The following is a 23199-nucleotide window of genomic DNA, read 5'->3' as shown; positions in this document are numbered from 1 at the left end:
AATATTAAGATGGACAAAAGAACACAGACACTGGACAGAGGAACTTTGCCTAGAAGGCCAGCATCCCGGAGTCGCCTCTTCACTGTTGACGTTGAGACGGGTGTTTTTGGGAACAGCTACACATTCAAGGGTTTTACTTTATGTTTACTATTTTCTACCTTGTAGAATAATAGTGAAGACATCAAAACTATGAAATAACACACGTGGTAACCAAAAAGTAACCAAATAGCTACCCGTTGTAACCAAATAGAGTAGAGAAAAGGAAATATTGGTCAGAAGTCAGTGATATAGGGAAACTGGTTGACAATTACATTGGTAGAAGTTTTTATGTTTTTTTACTACTTTTCACAGATGGATCCAAGGACCCAGATAGTGGAGCACAGGAGCAGGCGTTTTAATTTAAGATGTGTAGAAGACTAACAGATGAACTGTCAGTATACTCAGTTGAACTGTTGGCGATAATAGTTGCAGTGGGATAATAGTTCCAGTGGGCGGAGGACATACAACCTGCTAGAATTATAGTATGCTCAGATTCTCTGTCTGTATTGAATAGTTTATCATATGGTAAATCTGATAGAAGTTACCTACGATTGGAGGTATTCATGTTATTATGAAGAATTGAGAGAATGGGCGTTGTAGTGAGATTCTGCTGTGTCCCAGCACATTCAGGTGTGGAAGGGAATGAAATTGTAGACCAGTTAGCCAAAAGAGATTTGAAATGACATATAATTTATATTAATGTTCCACTGGGTAGAGATGAGGCCAAATGTAAGATCAGAGTCATTTTGATAGATGTATGGCAGAAGAGGTGAGACTCTGAGCACAAGGGCCAGCATTTATATGCCCTCCAAAGAAAGGTTGTGGACCAAGATTCAAAGGTCAGATTAGGAAGGAATAGGTGGTGTTTGCTCAATTGCGCTTAGGACATTGTACATTGAACTCATTATTACATCTGGTTGGTAAGCATGTGAATGGTTTGTGTCTGGAGTGTATGGTCGGTGAAATGGTGGAGCATGTCTTGTTATATTATATTGTTAAGTATGTTGAAAAGAGGGAAAGATTGAAGTGTAGGGTTATTGAGGTCGAGGGGGGGGGGGGGCGGGTTGGAAGGGATTTTGAGCGATGGAGGAGGGTCTATTAGAAGTTAGTATGGCTATTTTTATTTTATCAGAAGTACTGAGTTAAGTAGGAGGATTTAGAAATGTTGTAAACCGTGTGATTGACCACAAACTCCAGCACTGTAGGTGGCGGCATGCACCTTTAACGGTGGTTTGCGGACCGCCATTTTATCATAGAAGAAGAAGAATCTTTGCGGATGACATAAGAAAAATAAATTAATGCAGTCGAAATGATTATCAGTCTTAGTTGTTTGTTAGTTACTTAGTTCGGATATTGATTGAACGAACAGTACACGGATCCTATTGTTATCGATGTGCCTCTGAATCGTATCTGTGTCAACAAGCTAGCTAGCTAATTTAGCTATACATCATCAATTGAGTCTGTCACTGTCAGTCTGATCTAGCTCGTCGATCATAGTTAAGATGTGTTGCAGCTTTTGAAGATAGTTAGTTAGTTACCTCTGTACTTTTTGTCTCAAATATGAACTTGTAAGTCGGAGAACGAATCAGACAATAGAGAATGTCAGGTTAGCATTGTAAACAACAGCAGCGAATAACCAGTCATACGTCACATCATCATGGAGGATGAGGAAGATCTCGAGGTACTTGGCGAACAACTGTACGATTTAATTTACCCCAAGCACGCTGAGATCGCCGGGAAACTCACAGGTGAATCACCCCATAACGTTTTACATTTACACTCCCATTCAAATTGCAAAGCATTACGCAGCTATGTAGGCATATGCATTACTACCAATATGTTATAGCTAGGTAGTAGATTCCATTTTACAACATTGTTTCATGGTATATTGAGATGGCATTGTAATTGGGTCGGAGGCATGTTGCTGGAACTACCTGGTCCTGTCCTGACTCGGATGCAGCAGGATGAAGCGATGCTGTCAGAGGCCCTTGAGAAAGCCCTCAGAGCTCTGCAACTACCTCAGGGCCCCAGGTAAGACTGATAATACCACATTCTTAGACGCTAGCATTAACTACTTTAGCGCCTATTGACGATAGTATCTTCTGATCGGAGGAGTTTTGTTAAGAGTCCGGAGTCTTGCTTTAATAGGCTGGACATGACATTTTTAACTACACTTTTTTTTATAATAAAAACTTGGTCATTATGTCCGCCGTGGAGCCCCATTTCATAATATTTCCATCTGTCCCAACTGCTTGCCGTCGTCTTGAAGTAATGGTGAAAAAAACTGGCCTTATTTTATGGCATTTTTCAACCTGTCTACACCTAATGGTTCTATTGAGCACCGAGGCACCAACCCACCTTCTGAACGTTCTATTCCCAGCCCATTGTTCAATGCCAAATAATATAACTTATTGTGAATTCCAGTACCTGGCTGGTTGATGAATGACACAATGTATAAACTAGGAGAATACGTTTTTCTTTACCTGAGATGACTGAATTAATGTTCAGGATTATTGATAGTCGTTAATACAATTATAATTCCAAAATATGCACATGAATACAGGTAATATCCAAACATGAAGGGTGATATTAATTCACAGTAATCTGTGGCTGTGCAATAATTTAACACACACATACAATGGAAATTAGCCCTTTATTATGAATGATTTGGCTCTTAAAATAGCCTTTGGTTTTGTAAAACAAATGTATGTTTAAGATTGTTGCACTGGCACTCATATTCTAGTGAATGTAATCACAAGAACAAAGCGTTTTTGGTGCATTTTAATATAGCCCACACTAGACAGTGAGAGGCAGACACAATATAAAAGTCCTATAAACATAATATACTGTAAAGAGTATAATTAGCATGTCTTTCAATTAAGTACATTACATACATACATACACACACATCAAATGACTGAAGTTACCTTTTATAAACTGGCAATCAAGTTTAACAAGGATATATCTTTTGGCCCCCTGTCTCATATCACTGTCCTACAAGTTCTAAAGCAGCTACGGTGCCTCATATTACCATCCTGTCAGTATCTACTGGTATCGTATCCTAAGGAATAGATCCACTCTATGTAAGAATTCTGACCTCGTTTACATAATAATCAAATAGAAGTGGATATTCTGATACAGAACTACTCACTTCTTCATCCTCTTCTTCATAGTCTATTACAAATGTGAGTCCTTTAGAACTAATTACTTTACCCTGCCACCAGCACACACTCCTCGCTGCTAATATACATGTGTTAACAAATGTAGACGACCAGATCCTTTGCACAAACGGATACATTTTATACGGTTTTCCTGATATTCCAACCATAAGGGCAACCAGGGCATATTACTAGTTTTGTCATATTTTATTCTAAACTCATAAACGTCATCTGATTTTCTTATGTCTACCACTGTTGCATCATACTCTGTATCTAAAACGTTTCCACTAAATGTATGCTGAACACGTTCTACAAGAAACTGCAGTGGCATTTTAATACTTGGTAATCTAACCACATCTAAATGTCCTCTCGTACGACCCAGATCTTGTGCTTTAAGATGCTGTTTGGTAGCATCTCTCAAAATACCTCTTTACTTTGAGAAACAAGATCAGCTGGCGCAGTCATGCGTGCTTCATCTAAACTAGTGTCAAGTGGCTCACTCATAACAACTACTACACCCTTCACGTTACTGATGAGCTGATCCGATGACAGCCATTTCCCATATTTTGATAAGTAAAAAATGTAATTTTCGTTTTTCTGGCCTAATACAAAGCATCTCAATTTGAACTGCTCTGTCACGGCTGGTATTTACTTAAATTAGCTATCTGCTCGGTGACTTCCTCCACACTGGTCCAGAACCCACCATATTTGCCCATGTCTACAGTAACCTGTTGTTTTTACTGACTCCCTGAATGTCTTTTTGCTTTTGTCTATCTTGTTTCTCTTTAAGTGCCTGCAGTCACTCTTATTTTGAACATACGCTCACAATATATGACTCTCTGTCCTTTAACTGATGCCCTAGATGTTGTAAGGACCTCAGCTTTCATCTCAGGACCCAAACTAGCCAACCATTCCCAAGGCCTATTCTGTTTAAACATGATCATGCCCTCTAATGCTATTTTGCTTTCCCTAGACTTTAATCTTAGTACCGTAATTTCCGGACTATAAGCCACTACTTTATTCCCACACTTTGAACCTCGCGGTTTATACAATGACGCGGCTAATTTATGGATTTTTCCCGCTTTCACAAGATTCATGCCGCCAAAAAACGGAGCACCGTCACATAATGTGACGTAAATCGAGCGCGCTCAAACTTCCCATCATTCTGATTACGGTAGTAATTTTGTCACCCTCATCATGGCAAAGACACGGAGAAATGCATATGATGCAGCTTTCAAGTTGAAGGCGATCGATCTGGCTGTTGGAAAAGGAAATAGAGCTGCTGCACAGGAGCTTGGCCTTAATGAGTCGATGATAAGACGTTGGAAACAGCAGGGTGAGGAACTGACTCAGTGCAAAAAGAAAACAAAAGCTTTCAGAGGGAAGAAAAGCAGATGGCCCAAAGTATTTGCAGCCACTCGACATCAGTGTAAATCGTGCATTTAAGGTGGCGCTCCTTGTTCAGTGGGAGGCTTGGATGACAAGTGGGGAGAAATCCTTCACTAAAACGGGCCGCCGGCGAAGAGCATCTTATGGTCAAGTCTGCCAGTGGGTCCTGACAGCGTGGAGCATTGTCAAAAAATCCACTATCATCAACGGGTTTCGAAAGGCTGGACTGCTGCGTGTTGAAGGGGCAGCATGGGCTCAGCGGGGTATTTGCCTCCGGATGAAAGTGACGAGAGCGACAATGAAAACGATCCAACATCGGATGAAGCAATTCTGAGGCTATTCAACTCCGACACCGAAGGAGATGACTTCAGTGGTTTCAGTGCACAGGAGGAGGAAGATAGTGACCAATGACTTTCTTGGTAGGCTACTGTTTTAATTTTTGTTACATGCCGTGTTTCGTTAAAGCCTATTTATTTTTGTTACAAGCCGTGTTTCGTTAAAGCCTATTTATTTTTGTTACAAGCCGTGTTTCGTTTAAAGGCAGTGTAAAGTTCATTTGTTTCAATGTACCGGTAGGCACCTGCGGCTTATAGACATGTGCGGCATATTTATGTACAAAATACATATTTTTTTATAACTCAGTGTGTGCGGTTTATATTCAGGTGCGCATAATAGTCCAGCAATTACGGTAATTGATAAAAAAAAGTCCCAAAATCCCTCTCACACGCAACGTTAGTTTTTGGAGCAGATTCTAATGCTTTACACTGCTCGTCTGATACATTGTCGTACCGTCCATGCTTTAGGTGATATGCTGTCAACCTACAGCACACCTTCACTAGAATAGCAAAAAATGGCTCTAGAGCTTGTTTTGTCATGTCATCAAACTCTTCTGATTCTTGTGCTATGAGTTTGTCGAAGATGGGTCCCCTGTGGACATCTACGTCATCAAACAAATTGACCTCACCTCTAATGACGGTGCTGCTGTCTGCCTGTCACTCTGTGAGCTTTCTAACAAATTGACCTCCCCTCTAATGACGGTGCTGCTGTCTGCCTGTCACTCTGTGAGCTTTCTAACAAATTGACCTGACCTCTAATGACGGTGCTGCTGTCTGCCTGTGACTCTGTGAGCTTTCTAACAAATTGACCTCCCCTCTAATGACGGTGCTGCTGTCTGCCTGTCACTCTGTGAGCTTTCTAACAAATTGACCTCCCCTCTAATGACGGTGCTGCTGTCTGCCTGTCACTCTGAGCTTTCTAACAAATTGACCTGACCTCTAATGACGGTGCTGCTGTCTGCCTGTCACTCTGTGAGCTTTCTAACAAATTGACCTGACCTCTAATGACGGTGCTGCTGTCTGCCTGTCACTCTGTGAGCTTTCTAACAAATTGACCTGACCTCTAATGACGGTGCTGCTGTCTGCCTGTCACTCTGTGAGCTTTCTAACAAATTGACCTGACCTCTAATGACGGTGCTGCTGTCTGCCTGTCACTCTGTGAGCTTTCTAACAAATTGACCTGACCTCTAATGACGGTGCTGCTGTCTGCCTGTCACTTTGTGAGCTTTCTAACAAATTGACCTGACCTCTAATGACGGTGCTGCTGTCTGCCTGTCACTCTGTGAGCTTTCTAACAAATTGACCTGACCTCTAATGACGGTGCTGCTGTCTGCCTGTCACTCTGTGAGCTTTCTAACAAATTGACCTGACCTCTAATGACGGTGCTGCTGTCTGCCTGTCACTCTGTGAGCTTTCTAACAAATTGACCTGACCTCTAATGACGGTGCTGCTGTCTGCCTGTCACTCTGTGAGCTTTCTAACAAGCAAAGTATACGTGTTGGTCATGTTCTTTCTTTCCAAGAACTCTCCAGAATGGTTCTGTAACCTGTTTGGATATAAGGCCTAATGCCCTATTTTTATTTAATATATTTATTTACTTGCATACCCGAGAGAATACTATAGACATCAAGAAAGCCAATCAGTTGATTATTGACAAGTTTTTCCAACACTTTCGATAAACATGGCAAAATAGAAATAGGCTAGATCAGCTTGATCCTAACTTTAAATAAATTACGAACCGTGGCTGCCTTCCAAGCAATGGGAACCTCCCCAGAAAAGAGTGACAGGTTAAAAAGGTTGGAGATAGGCTTGGCGATGATAGGGACACCAACCTTAAAGAAGAAAGGGTCTAAACCATCTGACCCAGCTGTTTTTTTGGGGTCAAGTTTAAGGAGCTCCTTTAGCACCTCGGACTCAGTGACCGCCTGCAGGGAGAAGCTTTGTAGCGGGGCAGGGGAAAAAGAGGGAGAAGCGTTGGGGCTAGTCGCAATAGAAGAGGTGGGAGATGAGGAAATGTTGGACGGGCAGGGAGGCATGGCTGAGTCAAAAAGGAATCCTGACTTAATGAAGTGGTGATTAAAAATCTCAGCCATGTGCTTCTTGTCAGTAACAACCACATCAGAAAAAAGTGCATAGTGCTCCTATTTTTATTTGTTGTTTGTTGGTTTTCAATATAAAACTTGGTGAAATGATTTCAGTGTGTATCAGTACTTTTTGAACATATCCAGCACATTATAACAATCCCGCGATAATACTGATAACCGTGAAAATTATAGTCACTATAATCATGATATGAAATTTTCATACCGTTTCATCTCTAGTATTTTGTCAAATATCTCAAAATGTATGTATTTTATAGTTTTCAATTTCTACACCATTTAAAAATCAGCATAACCTATTATTTCTAATGATGTACGTTTGGGCAGCGTACAATGCTGTTGCCAATTGCTGGTAGTTAAAACGTCAACAAATGAAAAAAAAAATACTAATGGAACTCTGAGGTTGTCCCATTGTTACCTATAGGGGAAATATAGGTATGTCTGTGTATATTTAGAGTCAGACACCATTTTAATCAGGATAATCTCCTCTCTCTACTCCGTTGTCATCAAACGCTAGACCAGAAATAGTCAGAAGTTGCCATTTTTACCTACTGCCTTGTTATGCTGACATAAGCACACTTGACACCATCGAGATACGGATGTTTACTTTCTAAACAATTTGTTATTCTTCAGTATCGTCCTAAACAGATTGTAGTGGTAAAATAAAGGTATACCTTTTTTGGTGCCATTTAGGGAAAATTGAATTCTAAGGATCATCCCAGTCAGAGAGGCTCAGCGAGGGTTCTTTTCAATTAATTTGCTATGGCCTCGCGCTAGTGTTCCAGCTCCACCAACGTTCTTTGGTTGTTTTTCAGCCTTGGGTGAATTTGGACTCGTTCTATTGTCTAGCCTAGCTCTAAAAATGAACACGCATCGCTTGCAGCACTGTTTTGGAAACTAAAGTAACATATCTTTCATATCAGCGAGATATAATTTTCAAAAAACAAAAGGTAAATTACTACACAACTTTTCTAGGGTTAATGTTTCCATACAGCCATATATCCATTTTACAGCGCTTGTTTACAGAAGACAAAGGCAACCACCTATGCTAATTAGCTATCTAGCATGCTCCGAACACCTTTGTGTAAGCTGAGTTACAGTTCATATAAGGAAATCAGCAGATTGAAATAAATGCATTAGACCCTAATTTATGGATTTCACATGACAGGGCAGGGGTGCAGCTATGCCCACCCACTTAGGAGCCAGGCCCAGCCAATCAGAATGAGTAGTTCCCCACAAAAGGGTTTATTACAGACAGAAATACTCCTCAGTTTCATCAGCTGTCCGTCTGGGTGGCTGGTCTCAGACGATCCCCGCATGTGAAGAATCCGGATGTGGAGGTCCTGGGCCAAATTCTCAAAAAAAATGTCATCAAATTGTATTTGTCACATCCATCGAATAAAAGAGGTTACCGTGAAATGCTTATTTACAAGCCCTTAAACTGTAGTGACGCCCAGCCCGTGAACGGGACCATTATCATCATCTGACACTAATTAGCATAACGCAACGGACATAAATATTCCTATTCATGAAAATGACAAGTGAAATATATTGAGACACAGCTTAGCCTTTTGTTAATCACCCTGTCATCTCAGATTTTCAAAATATGCTTTACAGCCAACGCTAGACAAGCATTTGTGTAAGTTTATCATAGCCTAGCATAGCATAGCTCCTTGCTAGCAGCAGGCAAACTTGTCACGGAAATCAGAAAAGCAATCAAATAAATCGTTTACCTTTGATGAACTTCGGATGCTTTCACTCACGAGACTCCCAGGTAGACAGCCAAAGTAAATTTTTTCCCAAAATATTATTTTTGTAGGTGAAATAGCTCCGTTTGTTCTTCACGTTTGGCTGAGAAATCGCCCGGAAAATGCGGTCACCACAACGCCGAAAAATATTCAAAATTAGCTCCATAATATCGACAGAAACATGGCAAACGTTGTTTAGAATCCATCCTCAAAGTGTTTTTCTATTATCTATTCCATAATATATCAGTCGGGACAATTCGTTTTTTCACTCTGACCGATTGGAGTAATGGCTACCTCTGTATTTTACGTGAGAATCTCTCTCGGAGCCACCATGTGACCACTTACGCAATGTGGCTGCCTACGGCTATTCTTCAACAGAAATGCGTAAAACTACGTCACAATGCTGTAGACACCTTGGGGAATACGTAGAAAGCGTAAGCTCGTTGATGGTACATTCACAGCTGAATAGGGAGTCATTGGAACGCAGCGCTTTCAAAACCTGGGGCACTTCCAGATTGGATTTTTCTCAGGCTTTCGCCTGCAACATTAGTTCTGTTATACTCACAGACAATATCTTTACAGTTTTGGAAACGTTAGAGTGTTTTCTAGACAAAGCTGTCAATTATATGCATATTCTAGCATCTTTTCCTGACAAAATATCCCGTTTAAAACGGGAACGTTTTTTTCCCAAAAATGAAAATACTGCCCCCTAACACCAAGAGGTTCCAACAATGCAGTTTTAAGAAAAATAAGAGTTAAGAAAATATTTACTAAATAAACTAAAGTAAAAAAAATAAGAGTAACAATAAAATAACAATAATACAGTGGGTACCAGTACTCAGTCTATGTGCGGTGGTACAGGTTAGTCAAAGTAACTAAGGTATTATGTACATGTAGGTAGGGGTAAAGTGACTATGCATAGATAATGAACAGCAAGTAGCAGCAGTGTTAAAAAAAGGGGGCGGGGTCAATGCAAATAGTCCTGGTAGTCATTTGATTAGCTCTTCAGCATTCTTATGGCTTGGGGGTAGAATCTGTTAAGAAGCCTTTTGGACCTAGACTTGGCGCTCTGGTACCGCTTGCTGTGTGGTAGCAGAGAGAACAGTCTATGACTAGGGTGGTTGGAGTCTTTGGCAATTTTTAGAGTCTTCCTCTGCCTTCCTCTGCCTAGTATAGAGGTCCTGGATGGCAGGAAGCTTGGCCCCAGTGATGTACTGGGCCGTACGCACTACCCTCTGAAGCGCTTGTGGTCGGAGGCCAAGCAGTTGCCTTACCAGGTGGTGATACAACCATGCTCTTGATGGTGCAGCTGTAGAACTTTTTTGAGGACCTGAGGACCCATGACAAATATTTTCAGTCTCCTGAGGGGAAATAGGCGTTGTCGTGCCCTCTTCATGACTGTCTTGATAGGTGTGGATGATGACAGTTTGTTGGTGATGTGGACACCAAGAAACTTGAAGCTCTCAACCACTCCTCTCAACCTGCTTCCGTCGATGAGAATGTGTGCGTGCTCTGCCCTCCTTTTCCTGTAGTCCACGATCATCTCATTTGTCTTGATCACATTGAGGGAGAGGTTGTTGTCCTGGCATCACACTGCCAGGTCTCTGACCTCCTCCCTATAGGCTGTCTCATTGATGTCGGTGATCAGGCCTACCACCGTTGTGTTGTCGGCAAAGGTTGTTTATTTATTATACCATTTTATTTAAACTTTTACCCCTTTTCCTTCTCCATTTCGTGGAATCCAATTGGTAGTTACAGTCTTGTGTCATCGCTGCAACTCCCGTACGGACTCAGGGGAGGCAAAGATCGAGAGACATGCGTCCACCGAAACACAACCCAACCAAGCCACACTGCTTCTTGACACAATGCCCACTTAACCTGGAAGCCAGCCACACCATTGTGTCGGAGGAAACACCTGGCGACCGTGTCAGCGTGCATGCACCCGGCCCATCACAGGAGTCGCTAGAGTGCAATGTGATAAGGACATCGCTGCCAATCAAACTCTCTCCTAACCCGGACAACGCTGGGCCACTTGTGCGTCTCCCCATGGGTCTCTCGGTCGTGGCTGAGCCTGGACTCGAACCAGGATCTCTAGTGGCACAGCTAGCAACTGCGATACAGTGCCTTAGACCACTGCGCCACTCGGGAGGCCCAATCGGCAATCTTAATGATGGTGTTGGAGTCCTGCTTGGCCACGCAGTCATGGGTGAACAGGGAGTACAGAAGGGGACTGAGCACGCACCACCTGGGGGTAGCCCGTCAGGAAGTCCAGGATCCAATTGCAGAGGGAGGTGTTTAGTCCCAGTGCCATTAGCTTAGTGATGAGCTTTGAGGGCACTATGGTGTTGATCGCTGAGCTGTAGTCAATGAACAGCATTCTCACATAGGTGTTCCTTTTATCCAGGTGGGAAAGGCCGTATGGAGTGCAATAGAGATTGCGTCATCTGTGCATCTGCTGGTGCGGTATGTGAATTGGAGTGGTTCTTGGGTTTCTGGGATGATGGTGTTGATGTGAGCCATCACCATCCTTTCAAAGCACTTCATAGCTCAGGCGTGAGTGCTATGGGTCAGTAGTCATAAAACGACATTGGAGGCGGCTTATGGTAGAGAAATTAACATTAAATGATTTGGCAATAGCTCTGGTGGACATTCCTGCAGTCAGCACACGATATTTTGGAGAGGATTTCATTTCAAATAACCGAAAGTGAGTGAATGCAAGGGAAAAAGGCCATTCTTGAACATGGGGTGAGACGTTCTTACTAATTTGATGCAGATGCATCATGCAGGACTCTAGTGTCAGAGGAGAGACTCTGACTGAAAACGCCTCCATTAATTGCCACAGTTTACACAACCGATAGATCAGCGTTCTAACTCCCCCTTGTGATAGAATGGTGCAATGACTGAATGTCACCATCTACCACAAACGGTCGCAGCATAAGCTCGTAAATTTTAATGGAAGAACCACTGTACAGTCGTGGCCAAAAGTTTTGAGAATGACACAAATATACGTTTTCACAAAGTTTGCTGCTTTCAGTGTCTTTAGATGTAGTCAATGAACAGCATTCTTACATAGGTATTCCTCTTGTCCAGATGGGATAGGGCAGTGTGCAGTGTGATGGCGATTGCATTGTCTGTGGACCTATTGGGGCGGTAAGCAAATTGAACTGGGTCTAGGGTGACGGGTAAGGTGGAGGTGAGATGATCCTTGAATTGTCTCTCAAAGCACTTCATGATGACAGAAGTGAGTGCTATGGGGAGATTGTCATTTATTTCAGTTACAACTTTGCATTATTGGGTATAGGAACAATGGTGGCTATCTTGAAGCAGGTGGGGATCAGCAGACTGGGATAGGGAGAGATTGAATATGTCCAGCCAGCTGGACTGCGCGTGCTCTGAGGTTGCGGCTAGGGATGCCGTCTGGGCCGGCAGCCTTGCGAAGGTTAACACGTTTAAATGTCTTACTCACGTCGACCACGGTGAAGGAGAGCCCACAGTCCGTGGTAGCTGGCCATGTCGGTGGCACTGTTATCCTCAAAGCGGGCGAAGAACGTGTTTAGCTTGTCCGGAAGCAAGATGTCGATGTCCGCGGCATTGCTTGTTTTCCTTTTGTAGTCCGTGATTGTCTGTAGACCCTGCCGCATACGTCTCGTGTCTGAGCTGTTGAATTGTGACTCCACTTTGTCTCTATACTGATGGTTTGCCTTTTTGATTGCCTTGCGGAGGGAATGACTACTCTGTTTGTGTTCTGCCATATTCCCAGGTACCTTGCCATGGTGGTTTGCGCTTTCAGTTTTGCACGAATGCTGCCATCTCTCCACGGTTTCTCGCTAGGGTAGGTTTTAATAGTCTCAGTGGGTACAACATCTCCTATATACTTCTTGATAAACTCAGTAACCGTCTCGGTATATACATCGATATTATTCTCTGAAGCTACCTGGAACATATCCCAGTCCACGTGATCAAAACAAACTTGAAGTGTGGATTCCGATTGGTCAGACCAGTGTTGAATAGTCCTTAGCATGGGTACTTCCTGTTTGAGTTTCTGCCTCTAGGAAGGGAGGAGCAAAATGGAGTCGTGATCAGATTTGCCGAAAGGAGGGCGGGGGGAGGGCCTTGTATGCATCCTGGAAGTTGGAATAATAATGGTCGAGTGTTTTTCCAGCGCGAGTGCTACAGTCAATATACTAATAGAATTTAAGTAGCCTTTTCCTCAAATTTGCTTTGTTAAAGTCCACAGCTACAAAAAATGCAGCCTCCAGGATATATTGTTTCTAGTTTGCATAAAGTCCAGTGACGTTCCTTGAGGGCAGTTGTGGTATTGGCTTGAAGGGGGATATACACAGCTGTGACAATAACTGAAGTGAATTCTCTTGGGAAATAATACGGTTGGCATTTGATTGTGAGGTATTCTAGTTCGGGTGAACAAAAGGACTTGAGTTTCCTTTATGTCATTACAAATACACCAGGAAACATACACCCCCGCCCTTCTTCCCCTAGAGATGTTTATTCCTGTTGGCGCGATGAACTGAGAATCCAGATGGCTGGACCGACTCTGACCGTATATTCAGAGTGAGCCATGTTTTTTCATGAAACAGAGTATGTTACAATCCCTGATATCTCTGTAAAGAAACCATTGCCCTGATCTCGTCAACTTTGTTATCCAGGGACTGAACACTAGCCAGTAATATACTCTGAAGTGGTGGGTGGTGTGCGCCTTCTAAGTCTGACCAGAAGACTGCTCCGAATCCCTCTTCTCCACCTGTGTTGTTTTGGGTCGGCCTCTGGAATCAGTTCAATTGCCCTGGGTGGTGCGAACAAAGCATCCGCTTCGGGAAAGTTGTAATGCTGGTAAGTTACCGCCACTCTGATATCCAATAAGCCTAGTAGTTAGAGCGTGGGCCTGTAACCGAAAGGTTGCTGGATGGAATCCCCGAGCTGACAAGGTAAAAATCTGTTGTTCTTCCCCTGAGCAAGGCAGTTAACACACTGTTCCCCAGGCACCGAAGACGTGGATGTCGATTTTGGCAGTCCTCCCCCCCCCCCCCCCCGCACCTCTCTGATTCAGTTGGGTTCAATGCGGAAGACACATTTCAGTTGAATGTATTCAGTTGTACTAGGTAACTGACTAGGTATCCCCCTTTCCAATAGTTCTTCCCGGCAGTATGTAATAACACACACAATTCTCTGGGCTAACAATGTAGGGAATAAAACATAAAAAATGAAATACTGCAAAGTTTCCTAAGGACTAGAAGCGAGGCAGCCCCCTCTGTCGGTGCCATTTTATACAATTTTATACCATTATGTTTCGAAAACTGTTTAGAAAGCAATGGTTATAGATGTTTCTAAATGTTTAAGCACAGCATCGGAATTGTAGTTTACACAGAGCCAATTGTGGGCAAACGTTGGCCTAAAGGCTGAAAACCCTACATACGGAGAAGGTTTTTTGAGAGCTAGACTGAGAATATCCTGGAGAGTAGGAAAACTAGAGGTGAGGGCAGTTTGGGGTCTGTTAGTAAGGTTCCCCCCATCCTGCTAGATTAGTTGCCCATGTGTCTGTATTATTCATCCTGGGGCCCGACTCAAACAACTGGGAACTCGGAAAAGTACGAGGTCAAATCATGACATCAGTGATCTTCAGGTCAGAAAGTTGGAGCTCTAGAAAGAGGCCAAAGTTTCCGAGTTGGAATTCCGAGTTGGATGACTGTTCAAAACTGTTTTCCCAGTTGGAGCTAGTTTTTTTCCTGAGTTCACAGTCGTTTTGAATGCGCTGAAGTCTGAGATTTGGTATTCAGACTTTATTCAGTCGCGTAACGCGCTCTGCATGTGTGGCTGCCTTGTGCGCTCTGAATAAATGTAATTCAACCACTGAAAACTCTCCCACTTGCAGCTAACAGATTTTCTCATGGAGCTTTCTTTTAACAGGGTTTTCAATACATTTATCCATCCCTTTAAATACTGTGTACATTTTTAGTTGGAATTTGGACGACAGACTCACTAGAATACATTGAGTTCATTGAGAGAACGGGTTCAGAATATTAGGGAGAAATGTTTCAGTACCAATTGCTTGATAAAAACAAATACTCTGATCTTGTAGATTATTTAGATTTAGTAAAGTATTTATGAATCACAAAAAACAGGGTTGGAGGGCCTTTACGCACTAAATAAAGGAAATGGGTTGGAGGGCCTTTACGCACTAAATAAAGGAAATGGGTTGGAGGGCCTTTACGCACTAAATAAAGGAAATGGGTTGGAGGGCCTTTACGCACTAAATAAAGGAAATGGGTTGGAGGGCCTTTACGCACTAAATAAAGGAAATGGGTTGGAGGGCCTTTACGCACTAAATAAAGGAAATGGGTTGGAGGGCCTTTACGCACTAAATAAAGGAAATGGGTTGGAGGGCCTTTACGCACTAAATAAAGGAAATGGTGGTTTGATTAATTGAAAAAATTGCCACATTGTCACGGCCGTTGAGTGAAGAGGACCAAGGTGCAGCGTGGTGAGCGTACATTTTCACTTTTTTTCGGATGACGCCCGACAAAAACAATAAACAATACAAAAACAACCATGAAGCATAAGGGCTATGTGCCACAAACAAAGTTAAATACCCTCAAAGAAAGGAGGGAAAAGTGCTACCTAAGTATGGTTCCCAATCAGAGACAACGATAGACAGCTGTCTCTGATTTGAGAACCATACCCGGCCAAAACAGAAATACCAAATTATAGAAAATGAAACCTAGAATGCCCACCCCAAATCACACCCTGACCAAACCAAATAGAGACATAAAAAAGGCTCTAAGGTCAGGGCATGACACACATTTAGTTATTCAATTCATGGTAATGTTAGAATATTAGTGTACATAGAAATATAATAGGGCGAATAGTGTACAATAGTAGGCTATACCCTCGTCTATTGCCTGCACTAACCAAGGAACTGTGTGATGACACGGCCAAGTATTGTGCCATGACACAGCCAAGTATTGTGCTATGACACAGCCAAGTATTGTGCCATGCGTCAGGTTCAAACTGTTACGGCTTGGTCTGCGCTCCAGTCCATAACGATTTAATAAGCCTACATGTCTTTAAAATATATAAATGACCAACTTTTACTAATGTTCCTCAGCAGCAAGGCTGTGGACGGCATTTATAGAGGAAGCAAATTAAGGTAAACAAAACAATGTAATAGAATGATAATGTAGGCCTAACCAACTGAAGGCAACTAACAGTAAATTGGCAGTTGAATATGTGTGGTTAATAATAATAATAATAATAATAATGATGGATTGGATTTATGTAGTGCCTTTTTATCAACTGCGGTACTCAAATTGTTCTGGAGAGTTCTTGGAAAGAAAAAACATTCCCTCAGTGTTGTGTCTCTCTTGTTGTAATGTGTTTTGTCCTATATTTTTATTGTATTTTAATAAATCTTTTAAGCCCCCGTCCCCGCAGGAGGCCTTTTGCCTTTTGGTAGGCCGTCACTGTAAATAGGAATTTGTTCTTAGCTGACTTTCCTAGTAAAATATAAAAAATAATTTGAAGTGTTGCCCCCTATCGCAGCAATTTAGTTTTTTGCATGTTCTGCAGACAGGGTGACCGTCTTCGATTATGTCCCCCTCAGCACTCTTGTAAAACACAAAATACGGCCGCACTTTTTGGTCCAGATTTGGGCCTCTTAGAAGGCTGAAAAATCTCCCGAGCGCTGTCACTATCTTCCGCTATGTTTTCACACAAAACCCACGTTGCAGGCTGCGCCTGCATCAGACTGTTGCTAACTTTGGTTGATGCTGGGTAAGCAAACACGGTTTTAATAATAATTAAAATTTGAAATGGTAATACTAATTGTCAGGGAGTTTTATTGTGAAACCAGTAACCATTTCATCCCTTCCTCTGACCTATTTATGCTGTTTAATATTACATGTAGTCTATTTGAAATTATGTGCAAGTCTTACATTCACCTTTTTCATGTTTATTCAAATCATTTTGGTTGAAATCATATGGTTTGGTTTCAATACTTCAAAACCAAATGGTTGGTCCAGGTTGTCATAAAAATAGATGGGTGTTAAATTGTGATTTTAATAAATTAAGCGTATTTGGAGCTGCAGCTTTTTTCCCTGTGAGTACAGAACGGTTTTTAGCTAAGTGATTGGAAAAAGACCGGAGGGGTTGGATTTCTAACCACTCAACTCTGCTCACATACCCTGATCTGTAGACACCACCGCCACGCCTTCATTTATTTGATCTCCACCCCAAACAAATAGCGTTTTTAAAGACAGTAAATGAGGCTGAATGTAGAGAGAAAAGTTCATAAAAAGGGAATTGCGCTCCATTTACGCATGCTTAACTCGGGTTGAACTCCGCCCCATGTGAGTTTCTGTGTCACAATTTGGTTGAGTTTGATCTTAAGTAACCTCCAGAGCCCAGGTTTCTCGTAGTCTAGTCAACGAGACAGATTTGGAAGGATGGCCATGTGAGACTAGACCTCAACTAACTATGATCTCTCCATGACTTCAGCAATACAAGGATGTCAAAGGAGGAGGATGAAGCATCTGCCTCTTCTGACTCACTTGGGGAACAGCTGTTTGAGCTCGTGGACATCTACAACACTGGCCACACACAGAAAATCACTGGTAATCAACCTACTGATCAGTAAGCCAATCATCTCTCTCCAAACGTATGATTTATTTTATTTACTTAACCCTTATTGTACCAGATTACTCTCATTGAGAGAAAAAATCTTGCCAAAAAAGCAACACACAAAGTTTGACACTTTTCTGCTTGACCAAAAAGGTTGAGAACCTGGGTTAATTCCTTAAATCTCCTCCAATGGCAAACAACTGGTTGTGAGACACTCACTCCCTGTGTGTATTTCAGGGGGAGTTGGGATATGCAAGAAATACATTTCCATTACTTAACCAGACAAATATAGGCACCCCCCCCCAAATTAATATTATTATTATTAGGTGTTAACAAATACCAGGTGTAGGCAACTAGATTCAGCTGCGGGATGATTTTTGTTGGACCTGATTTTTGCTGAATTCCTGGTGATTTTAGTCTTTTTTGACACAAAACTAAAAATCTTTTTTATTACAAAAATATGTTTGGGTCCAAGAAAATCACTTGCTGGCCGCCTGTTGCTGACCCCTGCCCTATACAATGCGAATCCATACAGTGCAAGCGCAGGCTGATCCTTTATGAACCAACAGCTTATAATGCTTCCCTAACATGTATTTACCCATGTACCACTCCAGGCATGCTACTGGAGCAGCATAAAGAAGCATGTATTTACCCATGTACCACTCCAGGCATGCTACTGGAGCAGCATAAAGAAGCATGTATTTACCCATGTACCACTCCAGGCATGCTACTGGAGCAGCATAAAGAAGCGGTGCTGCATCTTCTCTCAGAACCCTCACTACTGGAGGAGCAGGTGAACCTGGCCTTGAAGACACTGCAGGAGTGAGTGTGGAGCTTGACATCATTGTGGGGAAGAAAGATATTATGAAGAACTTTGTTTGTATATCCAGACACAACGCTGATGAACCTCTGAATGGATGGAAACTAGACTGATTAGGCTACTTTCTGTTAATGGCCGTCATTAATTTTAGATCTGGCAGTCAAGCAGACTGAGGCCCTGTCCAAATACATCCCATATTACCCTAGAGTTGGGTAGGTATAAGCAATATGATAGTAGCCACTGATGAACTAATTATATTTTTCTGCCATATTGGTTACACCTACAGTATCCACACTCAGGTCTACCTAAAAGCCTTGAGGATACAGTACTAGGGGTTGTTTCTGAATGGGCCATTGGTCTCGAATGGAGAGCCTAGAAACCTGACACAGAAGGCTAAGACAGCGTTCCCCACTTACACAGTAATATAACATTATCCATCCATTTTATGGTGTCATTATTGTACATCCAATAGTAAATACATGGTGATACCAGAATAATATCTAATATCTCTCTAGTCGCAGGCCATAACGTGTGGGATACTTAGCCTATAATGTGCAGTTTTTTTTTACGATATTCATGGCGTGTTATGTTTCCCCTACCCTGATTTGCTGTAGGCTGGGTGTGGAAGAGACAGATGTGAGTGACTCATCAGATGCCGATGACACAGAGAGGCTGGAAGAGAGGCTGTTTCTACTGGTGCAGGAGATGGACACAGTGCACTCAAATGACATTACAGGTTAGCCCTGCCACTAGCCGGTCCCAATTTGATCCCTACTCTCCCTTTGGCCCTTTAATATTTGCAGATCTGTAAGGCGAAGCAATATGGCGGTAGCTTTACCACTAAACTGTTTAAACATAAGTCTCTAGAACAAAATGGCTCATTGAGTGAACTGTAATATCACAGATACTGCGAATGCTGTCTTTCATAAACCATTTTAGTGGTCTGTAATGGTTAGAATTTAGAAGGACTCTGTCTCATAGGCATGCTTTTGGAGATGGACCCTGCAGCTCTCAGACAGATGCTGAGCGACCGCACCATGTTGGAGGGAGCCGTTCAAAAAGCACAAGCAGCGCTGGTAACCTTCAACCGAAACTACCCATGTCAATATATTGATTGATTGTTTGGTACACTAATTAGTGCCCCGCCCACATGGACTTACAAGACACTATTTCATCAAGTATGTGTACACAGAGCACAAAACAAAAACTACATTTCTGGGGGAGGGTAGCCTCAGCACAGTCATAACACAACCATATGTTCCGGTTTTCAAGGGATATTGAAGAGAGATCCTGTGACTCCCGCTTTCAGACGTTAACAAGGCGACACTCCATTTTACTGGATTGGTTGAAAAACTGCAGAAGAGAACATTGACAGTTTTGTTACTCTCGTCAACAAGAGCAGAATGTGGGGTGGGGGTCTAGTTCTAGGCATTTATTTTACACTTGCCAAGTTAGGTTAGGAGGAAGGTGCTGTGGGAGATGATTGGTTGGTAGATTAAGCCGATTAAAAGAATGCTGATGCGGAGGTAGTTTATCCCAGCCTTTCTATTGTGTAATGACTCCCATATACAAGAATTACAATCTTGCTTTGTTAGCCTATAGATTCTAACTGCATTTATTTGGGGATTTTTACAGGAAAGCATTTGGATCCAAGAGGACAAAGAAATCACCAAATGAAGTTGGCCCAAATACTGTGACATTTCAGCTGAAGAAAACTACTTCATGAACACAAGAACATTTATGTGCCACTAACCCCAGGATCATAGCTGCCATGAAGGGATGTATGTATATACTGCATTCTAAGTGGCGATTCCTGATTTCAGATATTTTTCTCACTCCAACACTTGTCAGTGACTTGTTTCGGAGTGCAATGCACTTTAGTTAAGACCACACTCATGATTGGACAGGAAGGGGAATATGAGCCAGTGAAGTGTGCTGCGACGCCCTCACACACTTGCTAAAAATAAAACCAGGCACCCTACACTTCTTGAAATATACATGCAAATGCTCCTTTAGACTGCAGACTTCAGGAGTGGAGAATGGAACAGGCCTATAGTCTTTTTTTTGTTGCTTCCAATGCTATAGGAGAATTTGACAACTGTCTGGGTTGATTGGATTTTTCTACTTGCCAGAATTGTCAATGAGGGATAGGTAGTGCTGGTCCAAAATACTTTCATCTGTGAGAAAGGAACTACATCTGTAGTGCCACAGTGATGCCAACAGACTTGCACACATTTTAGGTCCACTGGTAGTTTGGGGGATATTTGTTTGTACTTCACTCAATAATAAAAATGAATTCAGTAACATTACACAAAGATTAAAGTATTCCATATTCAGACACTTTTAGCCAACTGTTGGGATGTACTGCAATAATGTGTGAATAGGAAATGTATTTTGAAATGTATATAAAACACAACATGATGAACCTTTGATACTAATCAGACAGAACAAAATTAAACATTCTTTCAAAGTGCTAAAGAGCGCAAAGATATCTTTATTACCATTTTACAGGGTTGAATTCTAAAACAGGAAAAATCAACAGCTTTTCTCAGACAAAAGGGACCTTTGGAAAAAATAATTGGGTGTTCAACACAAACCAAGTCAAGAACACAAAGGGGAAGCAAGGAATTCTGGATAACAAAGTTGACAGAAGCAATAGCAAAATCAAAAAGGAAATGGCAGTTTTGAGTAAAATTTGCTCCTTTCACAGATGTATTTAATGATGGGCTAGTTAATCTGCAGAAGCAGCCGTTACAAACGTGAATCCAGGTATTATATAATCTATTAATGACATTTCAAAGCTAAATCAGCAAAAACAATAGTTGCTCTCCACACTTTTGCTCATGACTACAGCTCATAAATACAATCGATCAGATAAATATTTGGATAGATTAATGACATTTAAAAATTGTAGTCAAATGACACCATGACTATTCCCTATAAAGTGCATGCACTACTTTTGACCTGAGCCACCTAGTTGTGCACTATATAGGAAATAGGGTGTCATCTCGATATAGTCCTGGGGCCTCATTTATAACTGTTCACACATTTCTGACAAAGAGTACAAAAATATTTAGATTCATACATTTGGTGTCCTGCCTTAGTATAGGGTCTGATTTAAATGGGCAATGTTGTGCTTCTATCTCACAGCAATACAATAGCTTACCTATACTCAAATATTTCACATAAACTACTGTGTTGGCAGAATGTTCCAATACAGTTTATGAAAGAGAAAACAAATGGCAAATTGTGGACCTGTCAGCAGAACGTTTAAATTCAACAATGTTTTGCATCGACTTTTCACCTAAATATGATGGGACTGGCCGTGAATTCTGAAAAATTGTCTAAGGCAGGCTACCAGTAGCATACATAGGTCTACTTCACTGTAAAAGAAACTTCACCTTTTAAATTTGACTGTAGGCTAGATGATAAACCGCACAATTTAATACAGCCTATTTATTTACTAGACTCCTAGGTCCAATTAAATGAGAGATGCACATGCAAATTTGTTGTATGGCTACTTCGGGAATATGAACCTATTACAGCTAGAAAAGGTGAGAAATGTATTCTGCAATGGTTATGAAAATAGAAAGATTCAAATGTTTATTTTAGATTAAATAAAGAATTTTGCTCTTCTGGCAAATGGCTGCATTTGTGTTATGTTGTTCTGTTTTTAGTTTTTTATGAATAAGGCTTTTCATCATATCCCCCATTTGCACAAAATACTTACTTGCCAGCTTGCAATACAATATTTCAGCCACTAGTAGATGTGCGTACGCATGGTCTGAACGGGGAGCTGAGCACCTTCTCACAACACATTACATTTTTATAAATGCCAACTTGATCGTGGAAACTGCCGCATGCACATTTTGGGGTATATTGTATGCACGCACGGTTTATAAATGAGGCCCCTGAATCCCAGCTCACTCCTTGTTCCTCTAAAGGCCTGCTTCTAAACTCAGTTGGGAGAGAGGAAGCCTAGTTGAGACTTAAGACCTTTGTGCATGATAATGAGGTGTTGGTAGGCAGCAACATTTTATAAATATCTAAAATGAACATTCCAACACTCAAACTTCTAAACTCCTAGGGTAGCGAGGCGTGACAGTCACTCCTATTGCCTCTGCTGGACCCCACATCACACCTGAGCACATCTGAATGAGGGAGAGTGGGCATTGCACTACTGATACTCCACACACATCAGCGCTACAGTACCTTCAGTGTCTGTACGGGAACACTGAAGAGTCATATACACTAGTATAAACAAGTGAGCTGAGCTCCGGAAGTGCTACGCTCTTTTACACACTAATACACTTAAGGGGCCAAAGACACACGTAATAGATCAAAATAGGACCAGAACAGTCCTTTGTCTCAGCATGTGTGTAGAGGGAATGTTGTCTAAGAGCTGAACACACTAGCATGTCTGTCTCCACAGTAGGTTGTTACATACAGTATAATCAAGCTAAGTATGTGCATTAAGATCCATTGTACCAACTAACTCAGTTTGGACACATGAAAAAGCCCTTTATGACAATCTTGCCTGCAAATAATTAACACATTTTCTTTCTTTTTTTTTTTAATTAGTGAAAGAGTGGTATAGTCGTTTGACGATGATGGTACTGGTGGTAGTGTTCGTCTTGGGTGTAAGGGGGGGTCCATCAGAGGGGGAGTTGAGGTGTCTATGCGCTTCCCAGGCGATGGTTAAACCCATAAAGTCTGTTTTAGGATGAACTAGGCTGGATATCTACTTCAGCACTGGGTATGCCCTCTGACCGCCCAACCTCCCAGACAGAAGCCGTCCCGATGGAGTACTCGCCTGGGGAGAAGGAGAGAGGGATACAAGGGTTGATTTGACAGTGTAAACATAGCTACTGGTGTGTCCTAGCACCTCAATGGTGGAACAAGCCTTACTTATTTTCTTACTAGCACTGATTTCACAGCTTTATTGAGTCAAGTTTTACTTGCAATGACTGATGTGGTTGT

At 41.9% G+C, this 23199-nt stretch overlaps 2 protein-coding genes across 16 annotated transcripts in view; one reads left to right on the top strand and one right to left on the bottom strand.

Moving 5' to 3' along the window:
* Positions 1-1250: 1250 nt before the first annotated feature.
* On the top strand, positions 1251-22688 carry LOC109903761 (uncharacterized). Of its 6 annotated transcripts, none has more exons than XM_020500677.2 (7): positions 1251-1787; positions 1956-2070; positions 17277-17392; positions 18122-18221; positions 18834-18955; positions 19201-19295; positions 19855-22688. In XM_020500677.2, the coding sequence occupies exons 1-7, from the start codon at positions 1697-1699 to the stop codon at positions 19894-19896; spliced, it is 681 nt and encodes a 226-aa protein (XP_020356266.1). In that variant the 5' UTR covers positions 1251-1696; the 3' UTR covers positions 19897-22688. The 6 variants fall into 6 exon arrangements, with proteins under 6 accessions (XP_020356266.1, XP_031658894.1, XP_031658895.1 ...); XM_031803034.1 differs by having other exon boundaries at positions 1279-1787; positions 18068-18221; XM_031803035.1 differs by having other exon boundaries at positions 1284-1787; positions 1933-2070; positions 18014-18221.
* Positions 20676-23199, bottom strand: part of sec16a (SEC16 homolog A, endoplasmic reticulum export factor) — a 69541-nt gene continuing 67017 nt past the window's right edge. For 9 of the 10 annotated variants that reach the window (XM_031803026.1, XM_031803031.1, XM_031803027.1 and 6 more), the window contains one exon: positions 20676-23032. In XM_031803026.1, coding sequence (XP_031658886.1) covers positions 22961-23032 — 72 coding nt within the window. In that variant the 3' untranslated portion in view covers positions 20676-22960. The remainder of the gene's footprint in view (positions 23033-23199) is intronic. The other variant, XM_031803024.1, reaches the window with a different exon arrangement.

This window comes from Oncorhynchus kisutch, linkage group LG23 (assembly GCF_002021735.2).
Source record: "Oncorhynchus kisutch isolate 150728-3 linkage group LG23, Okis_V2, whole genome shotgun sequence".
NCBI lineage: Eukaryota > Metazoa > Chordata > Actinopteri > Salmoniformes > Salmonidae > Oncorhynchus > Oncorhynchus kisutch.
This window is presented reverse-complemented; position numbering and strand designations above follow the sequence as displayed.

Coding starts and splice junctions, on each gene's coding strand:
- LOC109903761 (XM_031803033.1), top strand. CDS start 1,697: ATGGAGGATGAGGAAGATCTCGAGGTACTTGGCGAACAACTGTACGAT. Junction 2,071..17,276: donor CAACTACCTCAGGGCCCCAG/GTAAGACTGATA, acceptor CCATGACTTCAG/CAATACAAGGATGTCAAAGG. Junction 18,222..18,833: donor GCCTTGAAGACACTGCAGGA/GTGAGTGTGGAG, acceptor GATTTGCTGTAG/GCTGGGTGTGGAAGAGACAG.